General features: G+C 40.2%; 1 protein-coding gene across 1 annotated transcript in view; it reads left to right on the top strand.

Annotated features, from left to right (window-relative positions):
* Positions 1–26,927, top strand: part of adam12b (ADAM metallopeptidase domain 12b) — a 71,938-nt gene that overhangs the window by 19,552 nt on the left and 25,459 nt on the right. Inside the window, exons 4-11 of the mRNA XM_070915573.1 lie at positions 13,418–13,496; positions 15,979–16,055; positions 16,845–17,034; positions 17,937–18,002; positions 18,780–18,851; positions 19,255–19,424; positions 20,008–20,092; positions 22,604–22,752. Coding sequence (XP_070771674.1) covers positions 13,418–13,496; positions 15,979–16,055; positions 16,845–17,034; positions 17,937–18,002; positions 18,780–18,851; positions 19,255–19,424; positions 20,008–20,092; positions 22,604–22,752 — 888 coding nt within the window. The remainder of the gene's footprint in view (positions 1–13,417; positions 13,497–15,978; positions 16,056–16,844; positions 17,035–17,936; positions 18,003–18,779; positions 18,852–19,254; positions 19,425–20,007; positions 20,093–22,603; positions 22,753–26,927) is intronic.

The raw sequence follows: 26,927 nt of genomic DNA, 5'->3' as shown, positions 1-26,927 counted from the left end.
CTCATTGTGTTTTCTATAGGGAAAAAGATGCTCCCCATTTCAATAACACAGCTGACAATGCCAAGATCTCTCTTGATGTGTGGTACCACAGAGGAGGTCTATTATTGCCTAGATCCAAGGTTTCTTTTGCACTTTAATTGGATCTGTCAAGAGTAGGAGATAAGTTGAACTGTATGCATCTGTCTTTCAGCGGCGCTATTTATGTGGAAAAGAATTGTCTGTTAGCTTGTTTGACTGTCAACTCTGATGCTTTATTGGGGTTGTAAAAGCAGTTTTTATATATGTAACTAGTCAGTAGTGATGGGTTTCCATGCAGTCTAAATAAACCGTGTTGACCTATGACCTGATGATGAGGTCAGGAAATAGATGGATGCTGAATGTTGAGCTGCAGCAAACTTCACGAGCAACACTTTGGCAGTCTACTTCTTCTTCCTCTGCTGCCTCTCACACCAACTCTCCCATCACTCCCACTTCCTCTGTTCCTGCATGTGTGTGATCAAGTTGTTGTGATGCTCTCTTCCTGTCACAGGTCTTGCTGTTCCTTTGTCTACATCCAGGTTTTTTCTGCCTCCTTGTCTCTTGCTGTCTCTTCCTATCCCTTCCTCCCACGCTCTCCACATGCATGCTTGTGTTTTCACTGAGCAGCTCCTCTGTCACCATGCAACCTGAGACCCTGTCAAAGCCACCAGTGGCGAACGTTGGACTTTAGGCTGCTGCTCAGTGCCAACACATGTGTACTCCGACTTTGGTGCCAAGGCTCTGTGTGACTTTACTTTGGATGCCAAGGCATTTTGTTCCGGCTGTCACAATCAATTCAAGCATTATTACAAGGTTAAACACCAGTCACCTACGAGCAAGGGGTTTCTATTAGTTGTTTCGCTTCACTTAGCTTCATTGTGTATGCCAATTATTCTCTGATTTTTTGTTATGATACAGTATAGCAGAGGAAACTGATGTCCTGTGTACTTGTACTTGTCATTTTTGCACACTGATTGCAGTGCAAGAAGAACATGCTACATGCCGTGTTCAGGCAGGCAACAGCACTGCATGAAAAATTCATGTAATGGAATAGTTCGACATCTTGAGAAATAAGTTGTTTTTTGGCGATGAGTTAGATGGAATGATAAATGATAAATAAATATAAGGCAACAGCCAGTGGCCGGTTAGCCAATTCGCTATTTTACATGGGGTTATGTCTATTTCTTGGCTGAGACCAGTAACTTCCTGAAGTCTCCGATGGTTGCCTGGCAACTGCTCAGACCCAACAAATAGTCTGGCACATAACCCCCTGTTAAATGGAGAGTTGTTGTTTTTACACTTTGTTGTACGGAATAAACAAATGAGATACAAGAGGTTAAGATTCCTGGTAGCTATAAGTCCTTTACCTGCTGCTGGCTTTTTGTCGGTGTCAGGTCGAGAAACAAAATACTGGCAGTCAGATCAACTCCAACTCCTCTCTGCCTGTGTGCAGAGACAACTATCCCAAAACACACATCTTGTCTAGAAAGATGAGATCTGGAGCACACGGTTAGATGAGCTTTTACACATCTTGTCTGTTTGAGTATTGATCTGATTGGGAATTTCACCTCTTTTTCCCCGATGACATTGTAGTTTTTTGTGAAGCTTAGAGCACATAGTAATCGCATTTTGCCTCCTGCCATCTTTAATTAGTTGGCCAAAGAGTTTGTGGATAATGCCGAGCGCCCTTGGGGGAAGTTGCGCAGTCTTGAAGGACAATAAGAAAAAAAAAGAGAGAGAGCTGTCTTAGGTGTTGCTTGGGGAAAAGATTAGAGTGGTAGTTTTTTGACCAGTGGGATCAGAGCCAAGCATCAGAGCCAAGCTAGCTCAAAGTCTCTCATAGTCTTCCTTTTTTTCTCTTGAAGTCTCTCCCTATCTAAGGTTCACTTTCTCTTTTTGCCATTCCCTAAAAGTGTGATTGATTTTCCAGACCCAGAGATCTCTGGGGAAGATCAGTGTTAAGCCAGTTATTTTTTTGATAGTTTCTGATAGTTTAAGTTGATTTTGCTATGAAGAAGTGTCTGCATGGTATTATTCACATATTTAAGTGATTATATTGATGGAATCAATTGGTTTATTTGAATATGTTTATTTCAATACAACTTCCTAAAACTGTAGTTGGAGTGCAGCAGAAAGTCTTTTGAGGAATAATTTTGCCAAAATTGCATGTGCATTGTCCTAATTTTACTTTCAATGAAACAGTTAAATATATAATGCACTTATGCAGTATGTCAGCATATGGCATCATCTATTTGTTCTCTGCTACAGACCTATTTTTAGGGGCCTGCAGCAGTAGAGAGGAGGGTGAGGGTGTTGTCACAGCACTTAGCCAATATGGTCAGGTTATGTTTTGTGTTTCTGTGTCTCTCTCTCTCTCTATCGCTCTCTCTCTCTGTATATGTTCATTTCTCATTCATGCGAGGGAACATTGAGTGGAACATCTCACAATTTTAACTGCTTTTAACCTTACATATACTGTACAGAGTGGGTCACCTGTCGAGGGTGCTAGCTTGCAGAACAATTAGGATTCCGTGAGCGTTAGCGATTTGCTGTTTCATTTCTGAGCACTTGACAGAGAATAAGAGCTTCCAAATGAGAGCACAGAGGCGATGTATTTGCCTTGTTCATGAACTCCTTAAAAAGGCTGCAGCTCTTTTTGTTTTAAATTAGACTGTGATATACTCAGTAGGGTGTCAGTGGAGTGAACTATTGCCTTGGTGTAGGTAGTAGAAAATGTATTATCTGCGTTGGAGTTTTTGATATGGTGGAGTGGAGCTACAGATGTTGATGCATAATATCCGTATTTATCCTGGGCATCATTTATCTGCATCAGCAGGAAACACATGCTAGAGAGTGTGGTACATGAGTGATTACATTACATCGCTGTACATAGATTTCTCAAGATAATAAAATGCATGTGTGAACTGTACATTATAATGCACTTTCATGCATTTATCTATGACAGGATACAGCCATTAGTTTGTACACTAATTTGTCCTCAAATTACAGTTCCTAGGCCGGGGAATCAGCCTGCAGTAGAGTGTATCATAATCATGTTTCACACACAACCTCCCAAAACTCTTGGTCATAAAAGCTTGATATAAAAGCTTTGATGAGAAATCCTTTTTGAAGCTGAAATTGCTTTGTGTGTGTGTGTGATTCACATCCTCCTCTATATCTCAGCACGGCACAGAGAATGGGTCATTTGGAGTGGACCCATGAGAAATACAGACCGTTCTGCCTGAGACAGCACAGCTTAGCAGCTGTTATACACTCTCAGTGGTGTTTATCTGATATGGTTAATGCCAGCAATATTGCTCACCACGTTATCTGCCCATAAAGGTGATATAAAATAGAGATTATAGGGATTATTGAAATTGCTCCTGAGCTAAAGCCACTGGTCTGCAGCATTTTAGATTGGTGTTATCGTGTATGTTATAGATTCATTCAGATGATACACATAAACATAATAAAAAACATATCAGTGTGCATGTATCACACACTGTATGCACAGCAGCCTCTGACAGGTCACATACTGTAGGTTTCAGCACAATATGACAAAAAGCTTTATCAGTGAACAGAAGGCTTACATTGATCAGTTCAAAAGGTCAGGGGTGTTTACATACAGCACAAACACACACACACACACACATACACACAGATGGTAGGTCTGGACACACATGCACATGAGAGGAAGTGTGTGTTCACAATAAATCCAGATGTGCCTTGGAAAACAAGGTAGAGAGGAAGTGCATCATCTGACATCACTGATAGAGGGGAAGTTTTTGCTGCACTGGCTTCATGTTGAACTTGACAACACAGGGGCAGCAGCACAATTAATCCACAGGCTGTGTGTATAAACAGAAGCCATTGGGATTTTCTATAGACAGTAATACTCTAACATACTGTTGCTGATTTGCAGATAAAGCAGAAAAATGTTTACTGAAAGTGATACATATGTTCTTTTGGAACAGAAACAGGAAATCTACAAAAACATTCATATTTATAATTGTGGAAATATTCATATGGTTAAATTGACAAAAGTATTAAGGATCATTTCAGTTGATTTTTTGCAGTTTTTATAGGTTATGGTTATGTTTTACTCACCAAAGTAATTGCTAAGTGAAACAAAAAAAGAGCAGGCAAATGATCAGACAGCTGTAAACAAGCATCTAAACCCCTTTATTTGGAGGTAAAACTGAAAGTAAGCACAGCTGAAATGTAATAATCCCTAATTGAAATGGAAAACATTGTGAATACACAACCAGGGCTCTGATTAGTAAGTCAAAGTTAAATCAGAATTCATTCTGTAAACTGTGATGGATGTTTACAACCAACAGCTGAGATTTTAATCTTACAGTTCATCTTTGTTTTTCTTTGTTTTTTCTTGATTTTCTTTTATTTGATTGTCGGACTTCTGGTGTTTCTTGCATTGTCCGACTTCTTTTTAGCAATGTGCCTTCAATGTGCCTTCTCAGATCTCAGTTGTAGTAAATCGGAATTGTCCTTTAAGTTACCTCACATCTTCAAGATATACTGCGCTGTGACCTGTGCAGCACATAATGTCTGAGCTTGAACTCTTGACGATCAGTCACATTTTTTGTAATCCTTTTACAGACCTTATTGAGAGACCACTGGCTTTATGACTCATGGATCCTGTGGTCAGCGGGTAGATAAATGTAGTGCAGTATTGACATGCTCCAGACTGCTCACACTGGTCATAGCTATCAAAGAAATGTCAAGTGTCTCACAGCAGCAAACCCAAAATCAGGGCTGATTAACTTAAAAGCATTTTGTTGTTTTGCCACCCGTAGCCCGTCCAATAATTGACATCTCCCGCTCAATACCCAGCAGCCATGACAACTCACATTACACCGCGTCGGCATCAGTGACAGATTGCTCACCCTGATCCTTATGTTAAAATGATCCATCAGTGCCAAGTGAAAGTTTCCGTCTCCACCATGTTTGCAAGGTAATGGGGTGGAGAATGACAGATTGTATGCTATTATCTTATTGAAGAATCAGCGCAGCATCCGTGAAAGTGTAAAGAGTGGGTTTAATGACCTGAGACGTTTTTTAAGAGGAGGGGAAGAATGCTCCATGGGGTCCTCGACTGGAGAGCTGATGGTCTGGGATGTGTGCAGTCAGTGGAGCGACGACGTGTTATATTAAAGCAGTTGTCTTATGCAGCACAAGTGCCCCTTACAGCTTGAAGTTTAAAGTTGTCTGTGTCAACTTCTAGGATTTCAAAACAAACGTGTGAATGGGTGTGAATGTAGGAGATGATTCATATTGATACGCACCAGTTATTTAATGTTATTTGCAGGAAGAAAGAAATGACAGAGTAAGACAAAAATAAAAGGGAATGGAAGAAAAATGAAAGACAAAAAACATCTTTAATACTTTTTTCTGCTCCGCTCTTAATTGCATATTTCCCCCGAAGACAAAAAAGTATGGCTGAACAATGAGGCTGCCCAGGGGAGCCACCATAGATTAATTGGACAGATAGGAGCCCTCTGACATTAACATTTATGCATTTGTTTACTCTTTTTCAATGAATAATAATAGGCCACCTCCCTTGAAGATCCCTAGTCACTCATTAGTTCCGGTGTGTAGCTTGTTATGGATGGGAATATTGAAGCAGCAAAAGCAGTTCATCTCAGTACCGGGCAGGCATACGAAAACTATTTCCAGAGGTTGTTTAAAATACTTCTTTCTCACAAACTTTTAATGAAGATTTGATGCTACTGCTCACACTTGTTATCCACACGTCAGCCTCTGTCTGCAGAAGAACATTAGAGGAGGTTAAATGGCCTTTTGTATTCTGCTTGGCACGCATGCAAATAACAACCTTTTTGTTTGTAGTGATTAATTTTAGAAGATGTATCAATTGGATGATTATTCAGGCATGATGTGAGAGGTTTTCTATTAGCTTCACACCATTTTTAAATGGGTTCAATGAAAACATATGTTACAGATGCTTCTTCTCATGAACTTTGAGTTAATTGAGAATGTTTTGAAAAAGCAATTATTCCTTGCTATGGCTTCCTGTAGTAGATGACCTACATTAACTGCAGATGATCTTTCAATTATTAAAAGTATTTTTCCAAAAAGAAGTAATGATGTAATATGGAGAACTAAAGCTGCACACCTATTTTCCCTTAAGGCAAAATAATATGGAAGCAGACAACTTGTGCTGATAATCATTATTTTTTATTGGAAACATGTACATTCAATTATACAGCAACAATATACATGGTACAAAAACACATCTCTCATCATCAACACATTCACCTGCTGAACAATCAAATTAAACTGTGACTCTCCTCACAAGATAACTAATACCATTAAGAAAAATGAAATGAATAAATTAACAGGCTAGCGAAAGTTATTGGATTGAGTTAGGGAGGTAAGTGACTCAACATAAGCAATTACAGAATACCATCTCTTATAGAAGTTATCAGTGGAACCTCTCAAAGTGAATACAATTCTTTCTAAATGCAGAAAAGACATCAAATCCTCTAGCCAAGAGGAGGTTGAGGGCGGGTTTGGACTTTTCCTTAGGGATTAGCGATTGAAGATAATCAGTACAAGATCTCCTTAATGTGCGGTTACCACGATAGATTGATCAAGCATGTTTTCATTGCTCTGCTATCAAGAGCATATTCTTGTAACAGCTTACCATATAAAGAGTTTATGGTTCACTGCTTGCTCGTGGTGGTGATGTTGCCTCCAGGCATTTTGAGCCTGTACCATCATCCGGTGCCAAGAAATATTCTGCGCTGCTTTGTTAGAGTAATAAAGAATTCCAGCACGTTTCACATTCACAACGTTGAAATGTTTAGCTGTGAAAGTTTAGAGCGTTAATTACAACAAACAGCCTCAGCGGTGCAATGCGGGGAGGATACAAATGCCAGCGGCTAATTTTTGCACAAGGTGGACTGGTTGAGCCTGTGTTATAGCAGCTGGAGAAGTTAGACGACGGCCTGGATTCATGTACAGGGTTCACTCTTACTGTACTGTAGATGAGCGCATTTTCCCTCCCACTGATTTTACAAACTATTCCCTTTAAAGGGCGCAGGAGGAATATGACATCATGCTCTTTGTACAGTTACGAGGAAAAATATGTTTAGTGTGGGAATCGTTTAATGGTGTTAAATATTCCGGACGTGTAGGCCAGCAGCAATGAAACAGTTCATTCTTTAACAGCTCTGCTGTACCTCACTGCCGTTAGCTGTGGTGGTTGCTGTTTAGGTCACAACCGAGGGAAATAACCGCAATGATATAGCCTCAGTACAACTTGCAATGTTTCACAGCCACCTGATGTTTGCTCTCATTAGAAGTATAAAACGGTTTGGGGTTTGAGACCACAGTATTTTTAATCCTTGTTTTGCACCTGCAGCCTCCCATTTTTACTCAAATTCTGTTATCCACTCACACTTTTTAAGACTCTATAGAAGAAATATCAGGAAGCATAAAAGATAAGGTTACCATCGTCGTCGCTATAAAAGAAAAGAAAACCCTGGAGATGTAAAGATGATATGTGAGAGAGAGGAGGCATATTCAGAAGAAAGAAATTGACTCCTGTTATCTGTGAGTTCTTGAGGCTCTGACACGCTAGAAAAATGTCTGACAACTGATGCACAACCCCACGCTATGGATACCTACATTTGTCTGAAAGCATTCACCCTAAACAGTAACACAGCAACCTTACACTGTGTGCTGTAAAGTGATCAGGAGAGTGGTACAATCCAATATGGGTACCTGCAGTACATCAGCGTTATCAAAATGTCTCTGTTGAGACGGATGCTGTCTTATTTCCCAACACTCACTGACCAACAGAAGCGTCCTATCATTTCCTCTTATTACTCTCTGTCAACACCTATATATTTTCTTTCATGAAGCCTACATTCATCATTGGTAGCAAGTCAAGCATTCATGAAGGAGATCATATGGTCAGTGATGTAGCTCAAACAGGAAAATGTCATTTGAATATATTATCATTTGTATTTTCCCATGAATTCCTGTGATTTTGTTCATTTTAGAGAGTGTGTCAGAAAGACAGCTTCCCCTAACTGTATCACTATACCATGATTCATCATTCACAGCTGCTTTCTAGTGTTTCTCCCTCTGTGGTTTGTTTTACTGATGCGATGACTTCACTCCCCTTGGGCACCACATCAGACACAGAGCTTTGAAGCCTGAGGTGAAGGACACAGACAGAGAAGGTTTGAATGAGTGTACCCTCTCGGTGATTGAACAGCAAAAAGGCAGTTTTTGATTTGGAGCTGAACTGAATGTCAACTATAAAGCAAGTTATTACGCTCTTACTCGTCACTGTATCTTATAAGTTGTATGCCTGACTATTCGTAGATTGAGTGGTACATTCGTATCTGCAAGGTCATTCTGGGTCTTGAATCTCTAAAAACAACTTGATAGAATTTTGTTGTCTCAGAATTGTGTTTTCTTTATTTCTTTTCCCTATGATCTTATTTTGGGAAAAGTGTCGTCATCTGGACCTTTGTACACTCACTGCAGAATGATTTAAAAGTGAACGAGCTGCTCTCACTGTGACTTCTGTCTAAGCAAAGAGGGATCTTGACTCATTAAGGAACTATCTTTGCTTTGGTCAGCTAATATTTAAATAGGCTCGGCCCATCAGCCTGTTTGTTTGATATTGGTCTGCTGCCTGCTGGAGCGTTTTATATTGGAAAATTTTAGTCTGCTCTCTCATTAATGGGAGTTTTTAGACTCAGACGCTCGGTCAGTTGGTCGGTCAGTCCACCACTTTGGTCCAGACAGAAGAATCTTGGCAAGTATAGGATGGATTGCCATTCAATTTTGTGAGGTTGGCATATTTGGTTTGGAGGGAAATGTCTCAACAACAATTGGTTGGATTGCCATGAAATGTGGTACAGATGTCCAAGTTCCCCAGGAAAGAATCCTACTCACTTTGGTGATCCCCAGACATCGTATCTTGTGCCACCTGCTGGTTTCCAGTTTTTCAGTTTTCCAATGAAATATCTCCACATCTGCTTGATGGATTGGCAGAAAATGTGGTGTAGACATTCGATGTTTCCAGAGGATAAATCCGTCTGACTTTGGTACTCCCCTGACTTTTCCATTAGCACCATTTTTCATTCATGTTCCCCGATGGATGAATTGTAATAACTTTGGTGTGACATTTTATCCAGCGCCATGATTGGATCAAATTCTAAATCTCTCCTATTCTTTGGTTGATGTCTGACTACTTGCAAAACTAACAACATTCTCATCAGCCTCAACTGTACTTTGTGTTTAGTGCTAATTAGCAATTTAAAGCTGCTAAAGCTTAGCATGTTAACATTGTCATTGTGAGCATGTTAGCATGCTGACATTGGCATTTAGCTCAAATACATTTAGCATTTAGCCCAAATACAGTCTCACAGACTTGCTATCGTGCCTTAACACTTTAAACTTCAGGGAGACAACCTAGTTGAATAGGAAGATGGACAAAAATATACTGGTAATCCTGCCACCAAACTGACAGTATAGTTACAGTGATAGAATTGACACAAGTAAGGAACAGATTCATTTTATGACCTACTGTATTTTCACAAGCTACAGTTATGTGGTTGTTACCAAGAGAAGCACATGTATACATGAGTAATCTTTTACAAAGCCAGAGAAGTAGAATGAAGGAAGGCACTCCTCTAATTCTGCAGTTCAGGGGATTTTTCTGTTTTGGTCCCTCCACTCCTCCCACCCTCATCTCAGTCTCTCCCTGGTTTTCTCTGGCTTTGCTGGCTTTGTACACTCCAGTGCACCCGCTACAGCCAAGCCTAAGCTGAAGGGACATTGAGCTGTATGTAAATCAATTTGGAACGCATCCGTATGTGGAAATAGAATTAGACTTGTCAACCACACCTCTTTAGTTCCTCCTCTACTCTTCATCTCTCTCTTCTTCTGTAGTAGTCTGCTCTTTTTCAAGTTAGGCATACAGTACCATAAGTAGCAGCTATAGGAAGGCTTAGGGTTAGGCTCGTGGGGTAGAGGGGATTAAAAGAAATCACTGAAGTTAGCAGTCTTCAAAGGAAGCAGAGAGACTGCAAGAGGAGCCACATTTCTCTCAAATGGTTTCATGCTCAAGGGGCTTTGTGTAATGGTGAATTACTACATGAGGCATGGAGTCACATATATGTAAATGAGGCGCAGCTTTTTAAATTCGCACAGAACATTGTACTCTGTGGATGCCTGAGAAAAGGATGATATTTAAAACACTGATTCATGTAAACAGCATGTGACACGTCCAGTTTTGGCTTCATCGATTATGTTGTCGTAGCGAGTCTGTTTCTGCTAGGTTTGATTTGTTCTTTTCAAATAAAACTCATCAAAAACACGTGTTTGGTTCAGCAGCAACAACAGTTCTATTCGCCATAAATTTCAGATATGACTTTCAGTCATATCTGGGTTTATGCGGCAGAAAAAGGAAGAGGGATTTTATATGGTCCACCTTGTCTGTATGATCCCTCCATTGTGCTATTCATATCTCTAGCAGACATTAATTGATTGTTGTGTAGGATATATGTCAGCAATACACTTCACAAAGGTGTACTTTTCCAAATAGTAAATCATACTACCAGTTATCTTCAAACAATATAAGTGTGGAAAACATACTAGGCTCAAAGTGTGGAAAGCTACTCATCTGGCTTTTTGAAACTATCAATAATTCATGTCGTAAATTAATTTTCTGAGAAACTAAATTAATTCTGAAGAGCAGTTTAGAGGCTGAAGAAAAGAGATTGGAGATAATTTTTTAAGACAAATAACAGTATTTTTGCCTCCCAGAGGTGCTATTAAAAAGCCCCATATTCATCACAATTAACCTGGGCGACTATTAGTGAATCATTAATTAGATGTTAGACTGTGTCTAATGAATCGCAACACACACTTAGGCGCATTGAATCAATGGTTATTGACTCAAGCATTTGTAGGAGATTTATATAACATTTTTGAATTAGAAAAGTACATAATAATGAGGAATAAAATACCAAAGAGGGTGCGTCTTTCTATCAGTTCACAGGGCACTTCATAAAACTTCTACGATTGCAGTTGTATAATAAATTGACTGTTTGAGGCTGAGACCATTATCTTCCTCGCGTGGAGTCAAGGCGCATGTTGAAAAATAGAGTAATTTTAAACATCCATCAAAAGCTCTGTATTTCTGTTCCATTCATAAATTTCATCACCTGTCTTATATAACATGCTCGAGGAACTGAAAGCAGCACTTGGAGATTTCACACAGGGTTTCTGAGTCGATTTTCAGACCAATTGTTATCTACCGCTCTCCATCTAAATTGCATTTGATTGGCTGCATGTTCCTCTTGACAAAAATAGAGATGGAAGTGGGTAGTTGTTGCTAAGAAAGAAGGTATAATCACATGTAAGTATCCTGGTATTCAGAGAGTAACTTGCTCTCAACCGTTGCTACGTTTTACTGGAAAAACACGGTCGGCACATTTTAGGTGCCGCAAGGATGACATTCTCTATCGGCTCTCAATGAAAATGTCAAGTTCAAATCTTTTTTTAAATGCGCTCATGAGAAAGTAAAACCAAGGCCTCTTTTTTTAAGGGCTGTAGCACATCCAACAGCTCCGATTTATTTCTCTGTACTGGGACAGTAAAAATGCAAAGAGGGAAACATCAGAGTTGTAGAGAAATGGGAATCTGGTCATCAGCATGGTTCTTTTCAGCTGTACAAGATACACAGAGCTAAAAGGTAAGCAGCGAGGGCAGAAGAAACTCTATTCAAACACACAGTAAACATTCATGGCCTCATAAACTCTATGTACACGTGCCAAGGAGTTGATTACAGGCAGATTCCATCATGTAAAACCCGCAGCTTTAATACTGTATGTGTCGTAGTACCAGGGGCTCACGCTACCCTAAGCTGGCTATTCCAAACATGCCCCCAGAATACAGCACGGGAGCATTTGCTTGGAATTACCGCTCACGTGACACAAATCCCATCTTTACTGCGAACACATCCTAAATTAGAGCATTTTGAATTTGCCCTCCTTTCAACAAAAACACCATAGTATTGTGTTGGTGTTACTGGGGAAGTGGCTGTTTATCAGTGTCACTTTTTAAACACTGCTTTTGCAAGTTAAGCATGAAGATACGTATTTTGGGATTTTCCATTAAGCGTACGCTACCCTCTGATGTGCCATCCATTTTTAATGAGACATACCGGGCTCTTTAAAGTGATTACTGGCCGCTGGCTTATCAGATTTGGTTTAGAGCTTGCTAATGGCATGATAAGGCACATTAAAGCGATAATAAGTATTTAATGAAGTTAAATGTGGTCAGGCTCGAGCCACAGAGGATTCATCCTTTTTTAAACAGGTCATGAAAAATGAACTTTCAGTGTACAGATAAGATATCAGATGGTCCTGAAATGTGACAAAAAAGTACATTTTTGGCTGAATCCACTCTCACCTAATTCTGGTTTGTGGTCCATGCAAGCTGTGTGGGATGGCAGATCACTGTGGGATATGAGTGATTCCCACTGTGATTTAAACAAACACTGTTTCCAGTTTTGAAATCCTCTCCATCCATGTCCTCTTCTGTCTCTAAAAAAATGCCTTCTGAAACTTTTCGTTTTGACAAGGCAGTTATGCACTTAGCATACAGACTTAAAGTGACTATTTTTCATTATATTCACTTTGGTTCATGGTGTTGTGAGTTTTTTATATTTCGGACAGGAATCTTAAATCATGTCACATACAGAGTCACTTTTCTGCTTTTTTCCTTTGCTGTTACCTTCTCATTTGCAAGTACTCTCTCTTTCTCATACACACACACACATTCACACACATCCTGAGATCATCCCGCCTGATGTCAGTGTGATTATGCAGCTGCAAAAGATGGGTGTTCCTGCTGCTCCTTTGCCAATGCTTGGGGTTGGGCTTGCTGTGTCCATCTGCTCATGGCCCTAGGAGGAAAACCCTCACACACACACACACACACACACACACACTGACACTCAGTTTAAAATACGTCCACAGACACACACATATGCACAGAAACGCACATGCACAAAATAATTACCTCAGCAGGGATTCTACTCAGTCACACTGAATGCCAGGGGATTCAAGGACACATACAAATCACCTAATAAATTCACAGAAAATCAAGTCTCTCCTAGCCTCAGAATGCTAAGCTTTCCGTCCACATTATCCCCCAAATCCTTACAAGCAACTCTGAATCTACATAAAAAGTCAGCTAAGGGTTGACTTTTCTTAGTAGTCTTAAAACCTTTTTTTTTTTTTTTTTTTTTTTAATCAATTCAGATTCACAGTGTTGAAAACATGGGTGTTTGATGTGTCTGTTTTTTTTTTTCTTCTTCTTCTTTTCTTAGGGGTCTTTTTGCAAGCCATTACACTGAGACACATTACGGAGAGGATGGAAGTGCAGTCACCGGTGCTCACAACGTCACGGTACGGTGGCACTCAAGTGCTTTTGACATTTATGGTTCAGTTGACTTGCAGTAGAGCTCCACAGTCACGCTGTAAAAACTGACCCTTTGAAAATGCTCACGTAGACAGATGTTGTATTACAGGATCAGTATTCTTGTTGATAATCTACACTATATTTTATGTGTTAGCTAAAAATCTAATTTGGGACTGAAATTAAATGGTGTTTAATTGTTTTTTTAATCACTACAATGTGACCCAGTGTGTATTTGAAAGCCTCTGGCTGTTGCTGAACGGGACGTCTATTCTGTGGCCTACTTGATGATAAGCTGTGTTTTATGCTGGCTGTTTTTCAGCCAACATTGCCATCAGGATTTTATTATGGAATCCCCTTTTAGCAGCTGATCTATTCCTGACTACTTGCTTTTATGCTATGTGTACGCTAGCTGCGTAAAGCGAAGTGCCTGCCACTCTTTTGAAAATGAAGAAAAGATTGATGTTCACTTTGAATTTCAAGCACTTATCAAGGCCTCCCACTGTGGCACGTCACTGGTGGAAATCAGTTTATGTGGCTCACAAAAGAAAATCCTGGCAGAATTGATTGTTCATTCTACTATATGATGAAGGTGTTTTTTTACGTCAATTTAGGTAGAATTTAGGTTTTACTGCATGACAGCAGGTAGGCATTTTTAGCAGCTATTGTAGAGGGAAAGTGTTCTCTCTTTTGTTTAACTTACAACAAGTTGGATTGAAATCACTGTTTAATTGAATGGTGGTGAGGACAGTTTGACAGGTCGCTTACAGCTTGGAGGAGAAATGGTTGGTAATTCGGCAATGATTGACAAGTCTATTTCTCACAAAGTTATGCAAACAGCGTTTTCCACTCTCTCTCTCTCGCTCTCACCTTTAATTTTGAGTGGGAGGATGTTACAAACATTGCATCAGGCTGTCAAATAGACATAGTGTATTGTCTCAGATAAGCCTCACACAGCTGCACACTTTCAGTACCTGCTGTCACTGAACTCAGCAATCAGCCATGTGTTAATCAGGGATCAGTGGAAAGACATGTACTGTAAATAAACTCTGTCAGTCTGTGAATTATTTGATAACACAAAAGAATCACTGAAAATATAATGCTTTTGCTGCTGCACCTCTAGCATACAAGTCAACACCTACAAAATAAACCTAAGCAGGAATATTAACAAGTAGGCTTGTGGTGGGTCATTACATTATTACAAACTCATGCTGCAACCCAAAGAATATATTTTAGTTTTTAATAGAGAAAAAGGTTTCGAAAGATGCGAAAACGTTCAAATGCCAAAATTAATTTACGGCATGAGTTTTTGAGGAATAAAAGAATCTTGGGTTTAAATATTTCACTCAATTTAAACATCATATAGCTTTAATAAAGAGTCGGAACAAGCCGATACAGAATATATACCATATAATACTGTCACACAGTGTGAAATAAGACAATTTTTCCAACCTTAAAGCCACTTAAGGGGAAATAAAACAGGAAATGTGGGTGTTAAAGGGCTAACCAAGATGAATTCCATCTCTGTTCTGCTTTTCGTAGCTTCAGGAAATCTTCTAAAAAAGAGCTTATGACTAAATATTTCACTTTGAATGCATTTAGCTACTTTAAAAGTCACAGACACATTGAGGATAAGTGAGGAAGACAATCACTGTGGCTGCCTGATGTATTCTTTTATGAAAGGTGAAGTAATCTAGGTCAAGCATAGCCTAAGCACAGAGCCTTTGTAGCGGCTCTATTTTTACACTTAATGTAATGAATCTCAGTGCCATCACCACCTGCCTCAGTAACTTCTACTGTACTGTACTCAAACAGAAGTTGCTGGAAACGACTGTTTGGGGTTTTTTTCTTTGCAAAAATCTCACCCCTCAAGCATTTCCTCCTGCAGTTCAATATTAGGGATGAGAAACGGTCGGCATAGTGACTAATGACAGTTGATTTAAGAGGACTGGAGTGCTGTTAGACAGTAAATGGTGGTCTGTATTCCCTCATATCGAGAGTCACTTCCTCTGCTCTCCTTGTGCTCAGACGACAGTGTTTTCACTGTGTCTGAGGAGCCTTAAATGTCCTCCCTTCCTTCTACTAGACCACTCTGATGGAATAATGAAAGAAAAACAATTACCATATTACTGTCACCTCCCATCCGTGTCAGTTTTCCTGCTTCTTCCTTCAACTGTGTAGGCTGCATTCATTTCAAAAAGGCCTGTTTGTGTGGAGGAGGGTAGGATGAAAGACTGCTCTACAGAGCATGCTAATTTCAAAGAACATAACATAGGACAGCATCAGCACAGTTCCACTGTATCTTGTCCTCTTTTGCTCTTTTGATGTCAGATAAAAGCAGTGACAAGCAGCTTTTTTTTTTTTTTTTAATATAATGCATTTTTAATTATATTATCCAGTGGGTGAAGCGGCCTTCTTTCATCTACAGTGTGTAAAGGCTTTTTTTTAATTATGACAATTTATCCCTTTTAGAATAACTGCTACTACCACGGGGAAGTGCAGGCGCATCCAAACTCTGATGTCACCCTCAGCACCTGCTCGGGCCTTCGGTAAGAAACACAACCATCGTTTTGTATTCAAGCAGCATCTCAACACTGCCCTTTAAGCGCTATTTGACACTGCAATGTTTATATTTACTTAAGTCACTCTGCACAGCAGCCCCTCGCTCTTAAGCCCTTTAAGCGTGCTGTCAGTAAGTTGGTGTGTGACTCGCAGGAATAGGAGAAAATGTCACACCTCATTGTCTTTGTCCACAGAGGCATCTAGTAAATATCTGCGCTCATTTTGGCAGTAATTGGCATCTTGTTGTTGTTAATGACCACTCACAGCTGGAAGGTTTGTGATTTGGGCATCAGCCAGAGATCTTAAGATACACAACGTCACCTCCTGCTTAATTAAACAGCAAGGAAATCATTTTGGAAGCATAAAATGTATAGTTTTCCATGACGACCTTTTAATCAATGTAAATACAAAAGAACATTAACATTATTAACAATTTGTGGTTAATCTAATTGATCTGAAATGGGAGATGTGGTCATTTCAATAACAAAGTACACATAAAGAAGGCTGATGTATAATGATACTGAACTCATTGGTGAATTTGAAAGAGCTTTTGAGCATAAAGGCTGGTGTTTAGAAGCTCTGTGTGGCTTGGCCCTGTTGCCAAAACAAAAAACATTTTATATTTCATGTGGCTTTAGTTAAAGTGTGTAGGGAAAACCGGTACCTCAGTTGATATATATACCATTTGAGAGAGCCACATTCAATCAAATACTGCATTTGAGAGATTGGTTATGCTTTGAAGCTTTGTTTTCAGACTTTCGCTGCTGTCTCTGCAGAGGCTTCATCGCACTTGAAAACAAGACATTTATCATTGAGCCGGTGTCTGGCCATTACACCGGTGCCCACTTCATCTACCGAGTGGAAGAACTCAGACTGACCCCAGGAGCCTGCGGCCACGGCTTCAACATGTCCTCTGTTGCCCCTGAAAACCACATCAAAAGCCCCTTCCAATCCTTCCACACGAGGGTGAGATTAGTATTATGTTGTTTTTTATAGCAAAGCTTGTATTAGTGCCAATGGATATCACAGTTCAAAGCTATATTGTCAACAATTTGAGCTTTTTTTTTGTAGTATTCAATTATCAAACGTTTCTGAAGGGCAAAACGAACATTCACTTGATGAAAGATAAATGGGCGTTTGACCAAAGATCAGCAAATTGGCAAGCAGACCAGTTTGGATAAGTTCCCAGAGGGTGCTGCCTTGAGCTTGACACATTTTATCTGCTTTTAGAGCCCAAAATCGAGGGCCCATGCAGGTTTGGCCAATGCTTTACATGGAGCAGGTGCAACATCCATCTGCCAGTATTCCCAAGCATTAAAAACTCCATTTGAGTCAGGAAGTGAAACTTACCAACATACAGTACTTAATGACCCATGAGTAATATCTGGGCTACGGGTTTTTGGAAGAGTATCAGTTCTACCTTAACAGACGGGACATTGGGGCAAAATCAGCTAGCCTGGCTATCCACAAAGGTAACAAAATTCGCCGTCCAGCTCCTCTGAAGGTTGCACCAATTAACATGTTAAATCTCGTTTGTTTCAGCCGTACAAAGACTGAGGTGTAAAAACCCCAGGAAGTCACTGCGCCAGCCATGAAATAGTCTGGTACATAACTTAAGTTATATAATTTACATTTTTATACGGATTAAACCAACGAGATATAACATGGTAATTGATGAGCTTTAGAAGTGCTGGTAGGTGAATTTTGGTGAATTAGGCTGAGCTAAGCTAACCAGCCCCTAGCTTGTACCTTCATATTTACCGTATACACATAAGATTAGTATTGTTTTTTCTTATCTAACTCTCGGCAAGTAAACAAATAAACGTATTGAATGATTCTAACATGCAGCATCTCTGTTTTCACATCAGCATAAACGACATGCTCAGAAGACAACCAAGTATGTTGAGCTGATCATTGTTGCAGACAACAGAGAGGTAATGCACCTACCTTGCTTCCATTCACAAATACATTGTTTGAACAACAGAAAACAACACACTGAAAACACAGCAACCTTTTATGGTATAGGCAGAAAAAAGCCGGGTAAGCTGTAGTAACAGTAGAGTAGGTCCCACTGGGGCTGCAGAACTAGGTCAGTGTGCAACAAGCAGTGTGGTCTTGTGGCAGAGGCTCGGTTTTGACAGGAAGTGCTGAACGATTCCCCAGCGGACCAGACAGGAAACAGGAAAAAGCCTTGTGGATACAGAGGAGTCTCCCGTAAGCACTGAAGAGCTCATTGTGGGGTTTCCTCCTGGCGGCCCTCTGCTAATGCCGTCGACCTGAATGGAAAGAAAGGAAATGGAAAAAAACAAAAGGATAAAGGATCAAGTATGTTGTCAGGCTCAGATGTGAAGTCCATCACCAACGCAGGTGGATACACAGTAGGGTGGAAATAGAGGGTCTGACTTTGCTGCAATTTGGATCCAAAGCTTTGCTGGCTGTCAGGTCTGCCAATATACCTGCTCCCTGCGGCCGTGCCATTCGTCTTTCGAACGCTAGGAGATTTTTCTAGATCCAGATGGTCACAGCTTGACAAGCTGCCTAACACACAGTAAAACGTATTGCCTTTGCGGGTGTTCTCTGTTGTTTCATGCTTTTTAGTTTCCTGAAAATGACTGTAACTACAGCATCATTTATGTCTTCATGCAACACAACTACTTGTGGGTGTAAATGTTCTCATTTCCTCCACTGATTACATGTAATTTTGTTTTCAGTTTCAGAAACAGGGGAGGGACGTAGAGAAGGTGAAACAGAGACTGGCAGAGATAGCCAATTACGTGGACAAGGTAAAACATCCTCTCCCCTCTGCACAGGAGGCATAAATCACTTTTTTTAAATAGAAATATTGCTGACAGCAGAGATTAATGGGATGACTGTGTGATATATTAATGTACTACTCAAACCGCTGCTTTTAGTCTGTCTAAAACCTCTGCCGGGGGTGTGAATCTATAGCTAGCAGATACAGTAGGAGATGGATTTACTTTACTCTGATCATGTGAAAAACATGATGCTGATGCACACAGGAGAGGATTCAGGGCTCAGTGAAATGTAATGTAATTCAGTGAATTGAGTAACCAAAGGAAAATCAAGTCTCACACATCTGTTTGAAGGTCTTTTCTAAGATCTGTAAATCTCCTGGCCTTTCTATCCACACTGACGCTCTCTGCTTATCAAAATGCTGCCCTTCAGTTCTACAGGGCCCTGGACATCCGGGTGGCCCTGGTGGGTCTTGAGGTGTGGAGTGACTCTGATAAATGTCCCATCACCCAGGATCCCTTCACCACCCTGCACGAGTTCCTAGACTGGAGGAAAGTCAAACTGCTGCCCCAGAAACCTCACGACAACGCTCAGCTCATAAGGTGGAAATTTGATTTAACAGAAGAAACTGAGCCCAGAAATGAACAAACAAATGTTCATGTTGGTTCACAAAAACAGATCCTTAAAGGGCCATTAGCTACAAAGTCGCTTATACTTTACATTAGTGCTAACTGTTTTCCAGACGATACCACTGATTTTTACACTGATGAAGACATTGTTTTCCATTAATTTCACAGTTGTATGTAAGTCATGTTTACATAAGTTGATTTTTGTAGCATACTGAAATTAACTAAATATGTTGTTACTCTTACTTACTGTTACTCCCCCTGGGCTCCATATTAAAGTATACAGTATAATCAACAAATGTTTACACTTACACCACATACAGTAAATAATACAATACAATTAAATGAGGATAATATGGTTGTTTTAAAACTATTATATTTCAAACAAAGTATATACGCTACTTCTTAACCAGGTAGGAAATTAATCTGAATCTTATGAATGCTTTGAAAAACCAGCTGCAGTAATGAATTCACACTTAAGATACACTTAAGTCCTGTAGGTCTTTTCTCCGACCTGTCATCTTACCTCCACCTTACTTCTGTCCTCTATCCTTTGCAGCGGGGTTTACTTCCAGGGCACCACCATTGGCATGGCGCCCATTATGAGCATGTGCACAGTTGAGCAGTCTGGAGGCATTGTCATGGTGAGTATAAAACCTTCCCGCTGCTCCCACCATGCCTCCACCCTCCTCTTCCTCCGTGTAGCATGATTGTATCAGTGTGGACATTGTTCAGATTCAGCAGGCTAACACAATCCAGACATGATTTACACAGAAAAGGTGTCAGTTGTTTGCTAGAAGGGCATTTACGGACAGGTCTGGCAGGAAGTCGTGCTTTTAAACATAATGATATTTGTGCTGGCACTCCCTCAACATTCATACCCTGATCATTACCACAAACACCCAGGAATATGTAAAAATATACTCTCAGAAGGATTGGACTGCAGGTACGCATGCCCTTGTAAGGTCATTTGAAGTCTTGCAGTCATTCAATCAGGCTTTCCTGTGACACCTCTAAATGGGTTGGTGGGGCACAGTGGTAAATCAAAGGCCACAGCGTTTAAACAAAACCACATTTATATTTTCATGAGGTGATAAATTGTTTATGCCAGCTCTAACAGAGCACACATTTGAATCAAAATGCCTTTTTTTTTACACAGAACTGTGCATCACCTCTGGTATACTAAATTATTGCACACTGTAAATTAGCTGCCTGATGGACTCCTCTGCCTGCTGTAGTGCTTGACACCCATGCCAAATCACAAAGTGATCATTAGCCCAATGCCATTACGCCCCAGCCCAGATGTGTATCCCACCGTTAAAAGATTTGTTTTCTGCTGGCCGTGGCTGTGGTGAGGCTTCTCCAGATGTTTGTCTTCCCCATTACTTACAGATGGCAGATGGTTTGGACCGAGATTAAAGGGCCGTGTAACCAGTTAGAGGGTGGCCAGATGAGATGAACCATTTTTCAAACCGTACACTACTATGTGTGTTAATCAGCCTCAAATCCTTTATTTGGTCCACATGTTCTTTCAGTTTATACAACGCAATGTCATTTATTTCTTCATGTAAGCTCATGTGGATCAATATCCGCTTTTTTTATAAGGTATTCTTGTCTGGGAGAGATTTTCTCACATGGCTTGAAATGATATCAGAAAGACTATCAGAGCATTTCTTGTAACCAACACTATCAAATTCTCACCATCACAACAGTGGCTTATAGCTGCTTCAAGTAATGACTGTGGCTTCCAACAGTTTCATCCATTTCTGCTGACTCCGATATTAAACTTTTTCGCGAGGAAGCACTCAACTATGAATTGCACACACACACATAGAGACACACACTGATAAACATGACAGAGGCAGAGGAAAGTTTTCCCATCCTTCTTGCTAAAAGGCGGGGTGCAGCTCCCTGTGATGCTGCTCTGTAATCAGAGCAGAAAATAGCTCAGCTTGTCCTCAACTTTGACACATGACCCCGCCTTCAAAGGAAGCATGTGATTTTCTCATGTACATGGCAGAGAACATTTGAAGACCACAGTAAGATATATATTAGCTACGTGGGCGAACTTCTGCTCAGGGGTTACCAGATTTGAAATGCTGAATCATGCACATTATAAAGAGTTTATATAAAAGCATATTTGGGGGTTTTGTTATATAGCCTTGTTAAATATGTAACCAGCATGCCAGTTATGTTATGCTCTAGAGGTGCTAGTAGATGGATTTTTGTTACCTTTGACCAGAGCCAGGCTAGCTGTTTCCCCTTGTCTTAAACTAAGCTAAGTTAACCAGCTGATGGCTACAGCTGCATATGTATCGTACATACATCAGCATCTTGTCATCTAGCACTCTGCCAGAAAGTGAATAAGCGTATTTCCCAAAATTTCAAACTATTCCTTTAATGTCTCAATATCAATAAGAATATTTTTCCAATATATCAATGTGGGAAATGTGTGCATAATATGATACAAGCAGCAAAATTTTGCAAAACGTTAACTCAAAATTGTCATGTCAATCATATAAAACAATTCCACTGGAAGTTGATAGGGCACTGTCATTTTGTCCTGCATTTCTATATGTTTGTCCCTTTTCCAGTCTCACCTTGGCATACATACAGTATACTACATTGACTTCATTTCTCAGTCACCCTCCAAGCTCCCCGCTATCTCTCTCTGCTTTCCAGTCTTCTGTCTCCCTCTCAACCCATCTATGTGAAACTTCCACCTCTCTCTCTCGTCATTCTTTGTCTCTCTGTCTGCCTTGCTTATCAATGCAGCAGCGAATCATACAGCGGTAGGTTTACAGAGCGTACTACAGTAGCTGTCTCCACTTTCAGCAGGAATGATTGGGTCTGCGGGGGTAATGGAATAGCAGATGAATTCAGGCCTCCATGAGGAGAATAAGTAATAGAAGAAGGATGAGGGGCAGATCGGACAGTTACTGAACTGTTTTGGGAATCCGCAGCTCAAAAAATGTCTTCTTTGAACTTTGCAATTTCTTTCTTCTCTTTTTTTTTTGAGAGTGACCAGCATGGCTTGGTTTTTACTCAAAGTTTGCTCAAGTAACTTTGATGTAACTTCAAGCCTAGTCAAACATACAAGATTACACATAATTAACACGTTGTCTGTCTGGGGTTCCCTTTTTTCCCCATCGCAGGATCACTCTGAGAACCCACTGGGTGCAGCCGTGACTTTGGCACACGAGCTGGGACACAATTTTGGCATGAACCACGACACCCCGGAGCGTGGCTGTGGCTGCAGGATGACCGTAGATCGTGGAGGCTGCATCATGACCCCCTCCACAGGGTGAGATTCTAGTGATCTTTCTCATATAAAACACTATCCATGAAGAGATTATAATGCTTAAAGCCTTGTCATTAAACATTAAGACGAATGTGACACAAATGTTGCTGCTGTACTGGTTGAAGCAGCTGTAATTATACCAAAATTCTAATTAAATGCCCACTGCACCACACTGTCATTGCAGTAATTGAGCTGGTTGTGTTTCTTTTAGCATTTCACTGCTATATATGTATTTGTTCGCAGTTTTAGACTGATTATTATGGTTTTTCCTTCATTTTAATTTTCAATTTGTAGTCTAATCCGATAAAATCTTTGCTAAAGTGGCTTCAGATTTAAAAACAGACAAAGGTATAAATTTGTGACTTTAGGCTGTGTCTCTGTGTTGTGGGCGCATTGGTTTAGAGCCATTAAAGACTTACCCTTTAATGGCCTTGTTTCGCACAGCTAGTGAATTAAAACGTTTATCAGCTTAACTTTTCTGAATAAATTAGCGACTTCTTTTGCACCTGAAGATTCATTAAGCTCCACTAGTTGCGCAGTTTGAATCATTTTCACCTGTACATGATGCTCCATTGTGTTGTAGTATGAGAGGGGGCACACACACAGATAAACACACACACAGACACACACACTTTGGCTGGAGACTAAAGCAGCTGCTCTAGCATTCTACTCGTGTTGCCTGGGTCGCTGAGATAACAGTGCTGCTGCAAGTGATGGACTCTGTGACTGTTAGTAAACAACAAGCAGATAAGGCGAACCCAGAGCGCAATACCAGATTTCATCCTTGGTCTGGTGCCAGTCTGGTTTGTCTGATGGTGAGTCCCGCAAGCCACAGATGAATGTGGTCTGGATATATTTTACAACACGGTGAAGAAGGCCGAGAAAAAAGGCAGAAAGACACGGTTACTATTGTTACTATTTCACAAAACAAATCAACAAAGAAACTGCTCACACAGACCCACCCACCACACACGAACACACATCAGTCTTAGCCTACATCTGTCCCACACATTGATAATATCAAACGGGATTCAATCTTGCACATGAGAGGTTGCCAGATCTTATAGAAACTTTCTGGTTTAGCCAAGTGTAGTATTGTGCAGGTTCACTCATCAAACAATCAGTGTAGAGAAGGCCACAACTATGGCTCGGTTAGTGGTGGTCTTGGCTGCTAGAGGGTTAGGATAAAAAAATGTGCCACATACACTCACAGGACCAAAACATATGGCTGTGGGTTCCTAGATCACGCCCACATCTTAAACAATTCTCATCTACCCCTGAAAAAGTTTTGCTAATGTCCTGCTGCTCAGATGGAGCCATGAGCTCTTTAAACTCCAGTCGCCTGTGTCTGATGCATATTCATGAGGAATGAACTATAACTAGACCAGCGACTTATTGCAGATATATGCTTATCAGTGTATATGTAACAAGAAGTTTCAGCACATAACTGTCAAACTAGGTTTCAGGTCACTTAGAAACAGTGTCCCCACTACATAGTTTGTCCACCGGACAACACAGACAAGTTGATTTTTACACTGTAAATTGTCCTGCTCAGTATGTATCCTGGTTACAATTGAAAAAAATATATATCTAAGAGATCCGTACCAAAATTGTTGGTGTATGTTAACAGCTGATATATATTGTTTCGGATTTTTTTAACTCCCAAACATGATATCAGTATCAGCCTAAAAATCCAGAATCGATCAGGCTACAATATGAACCAGACATATTGCCAAGACCTTTCTGATATTTGTGAGCCGATCTCCTCTTCCCATTGCACCTTAATGTATTAGGAAGGAGATGCGGATGCATGGATGAAAGACACAGTTACACAAGACGGGAAACCGTTAATGAGGTGAACAAACAGATGAGAACAGACTCAATGCACAGAAAAGTATAAACAGGTAAATACAGTTGTTTGCAGTACAGCAAAGAAAAAAGAATTGCATTAACAATAATGTGCTGAGATCTGAGAAGCAGAACATCTGAGTTTAGAGCAATGAACACACACATTACAATCTGTGAAAAGTCCCTGTGGATGTGTGATTTTACTGGCACTAGTTGTGGCTATTCTCATTAAACACTGACAATAAAAGTAGATAAAAGCTCCAGTTAAGCTCAAATATCCACAGAGACACAGTAGAAGAAAACCACTGGTGGCTTGTGAGTACATCCTTCAAAAAAGCCACAAAATCCACTAAAAAGCACATAAATAATATAACTTACTGTGTACCAGAATTGTCCCAGAAACTTGAATGACCTTTTACTGTACAAATAGAAAAGAGGGAGGGGGGGGGGTGCTGTCAAAAACTGTGCTTGTTTGTGCAGCCGCTGGCAACAGTGAGCTCATCCTGCTGTTCTCATACTGCAACATTTATTTCAGAGAAAAAAAGTATAATGCACACCGAGCACCACTGGATTTATGCAGTGTAGTTTTTTACATATTCACTCAGCGTACTAACATGACGACTTTGCTTTAGCTCGTCACCGGCCAAAGATATCTAATGATGTCATGCTGAGAGTTTAGAAAAATGACTGTATGATCTAAATGGGTTAGAATGAGTCACGGTGTTATTGAATTCTTTAACAGGTTAATGAAGCACACTCGCTCCTTTCCAGCTCTCTCTGCTACATAATTATGAGATTAGACACATTAATAGTGGAGAGAGGTGATCAGTGACCTTTCCTTTTGAAACTTGCTGCTCTGTTTGCTAAATAAAGGGTGCGGGATAAATCCATACACAGTGCTACAGTGACATTTTGCTGGTAATTTTGTGTTGATACACTGACTGGATTAATATTTCACTATTAAATTATTGATATTTGAATTGTGCATTGACCATTGTTCATTGCAGCCTATATGTTTGTACTCAGGATGAAAACAAAGTGAAATGGAGATAATTTCATTTCATTTATTTTCAGGACAACACACATTAATCAACATTTCCGTAAAGGTGTCAGTGTTAGCCAGCCTTCTAATTTTCAACTGTGGTCTTTCAGCACAATGTTGGACTGTGAATCTATAGACCGTTTTAGCATCTTTCAGCTCATTGTTTTAGTTTTACGGTCCATAACTTTACTGTTTATGGTTCAATCTGTTCTCAGCAAAAACACTCTGATAAACCCACTTTAAGGTTCCTGTCCAGCACCAAAAGGAAGACAAAGTTAGCAACTAGCTGGTTAACATTGTGGAGCATCCTTCCCTCAGGAGTTGGTGGAGACCAAAAACAGAGCTAAAAGGAGAGTGGATACTGGACTTGATTGAGATTTGTCAGGTAGCCAGAAACACAACTCCAAATGAATACTAATGTACTCCATGTCTGCTGGATGTGTAAATAGGCAATATTTTACTATTTGCTATCATCAATGTTTACAGCTTATTCCGCTGCCTCCAAGTGGCTTTAAACTCATAATGATGTTCTTACATGGACTTCCTTTGCTTTAATGTTTGATATTAAGGGTGAGAGATCAACTGTGTTGTCTAGACAATGTTGTTGTCCAGATTGATATCAATGAGCCACGGAGCTCATAGTCTGAAGTTTGTCATGGGAAACATTGTGCCAGAGTTTCAGAGCCAGCTTGAAAGATGAACATTATGAACGTACCCAAAGATCAAGCTTGACTTAGCCAGTTATCTCCTAAATTGAATTTCCTGAACTATCAGCCTGAATCCACAGTTTCCTGTTGACAAAACTAATAATTTCACAAACCAATCTAGAACTCATTTCCCCCATCACAGATCAGGTCTCTTTTTTTATACATATATTAGCAACATCCTTTGACCGTCAGCCCAGATGCCTTCAGAATGTTAAACACATTGTTGTAAAGCAGTGTAGCTCATTTGACTGTGTGTTTGGAATACTTTTAGGTTAGACTTGCTAATGGAGGAGAGGACAGGCTGCATCTAAATGACGTGATTATCAGTGACGCTGCCAGCTGTAATCAGGGCCAGGGCACACAGCGAGAGATCCACAGAGAGGTGCTTTATGCCTGGATAGACAGGCGGAGCGAGGAAGCAGTGGTTTTATTTGTCTTTTATCTCCCTCAGTGGTAAAGCAGGACGAGAAACACAAAGAGAGATAGAGGTGAGAGTGAGAGAAAGATGACAATGAAGGAATTATTTGCGTACACATGGTCATCTCTGCCAGGCATGTGAGCCGTGAAGACTGGCCACGAGA

Source organism: Enoplosus armatus, chromosome 12 (assembly GCF_043641665.1).
Source record: "Enoplosus armatus isolate fEnoArm2 chromosome 12, fEnoArm2.hap1, whole genome shotgun sequence".
Lineage (NCBI taxonomy): Eukaryota > Metazoa > Chordata > Actinopteri > Centrarchiformes > Enoplosidae > Enoplosus > Enoplosus armatus.
This window is presented reverse-complemented; position numbering and strand designations above follow the sequence as displayed.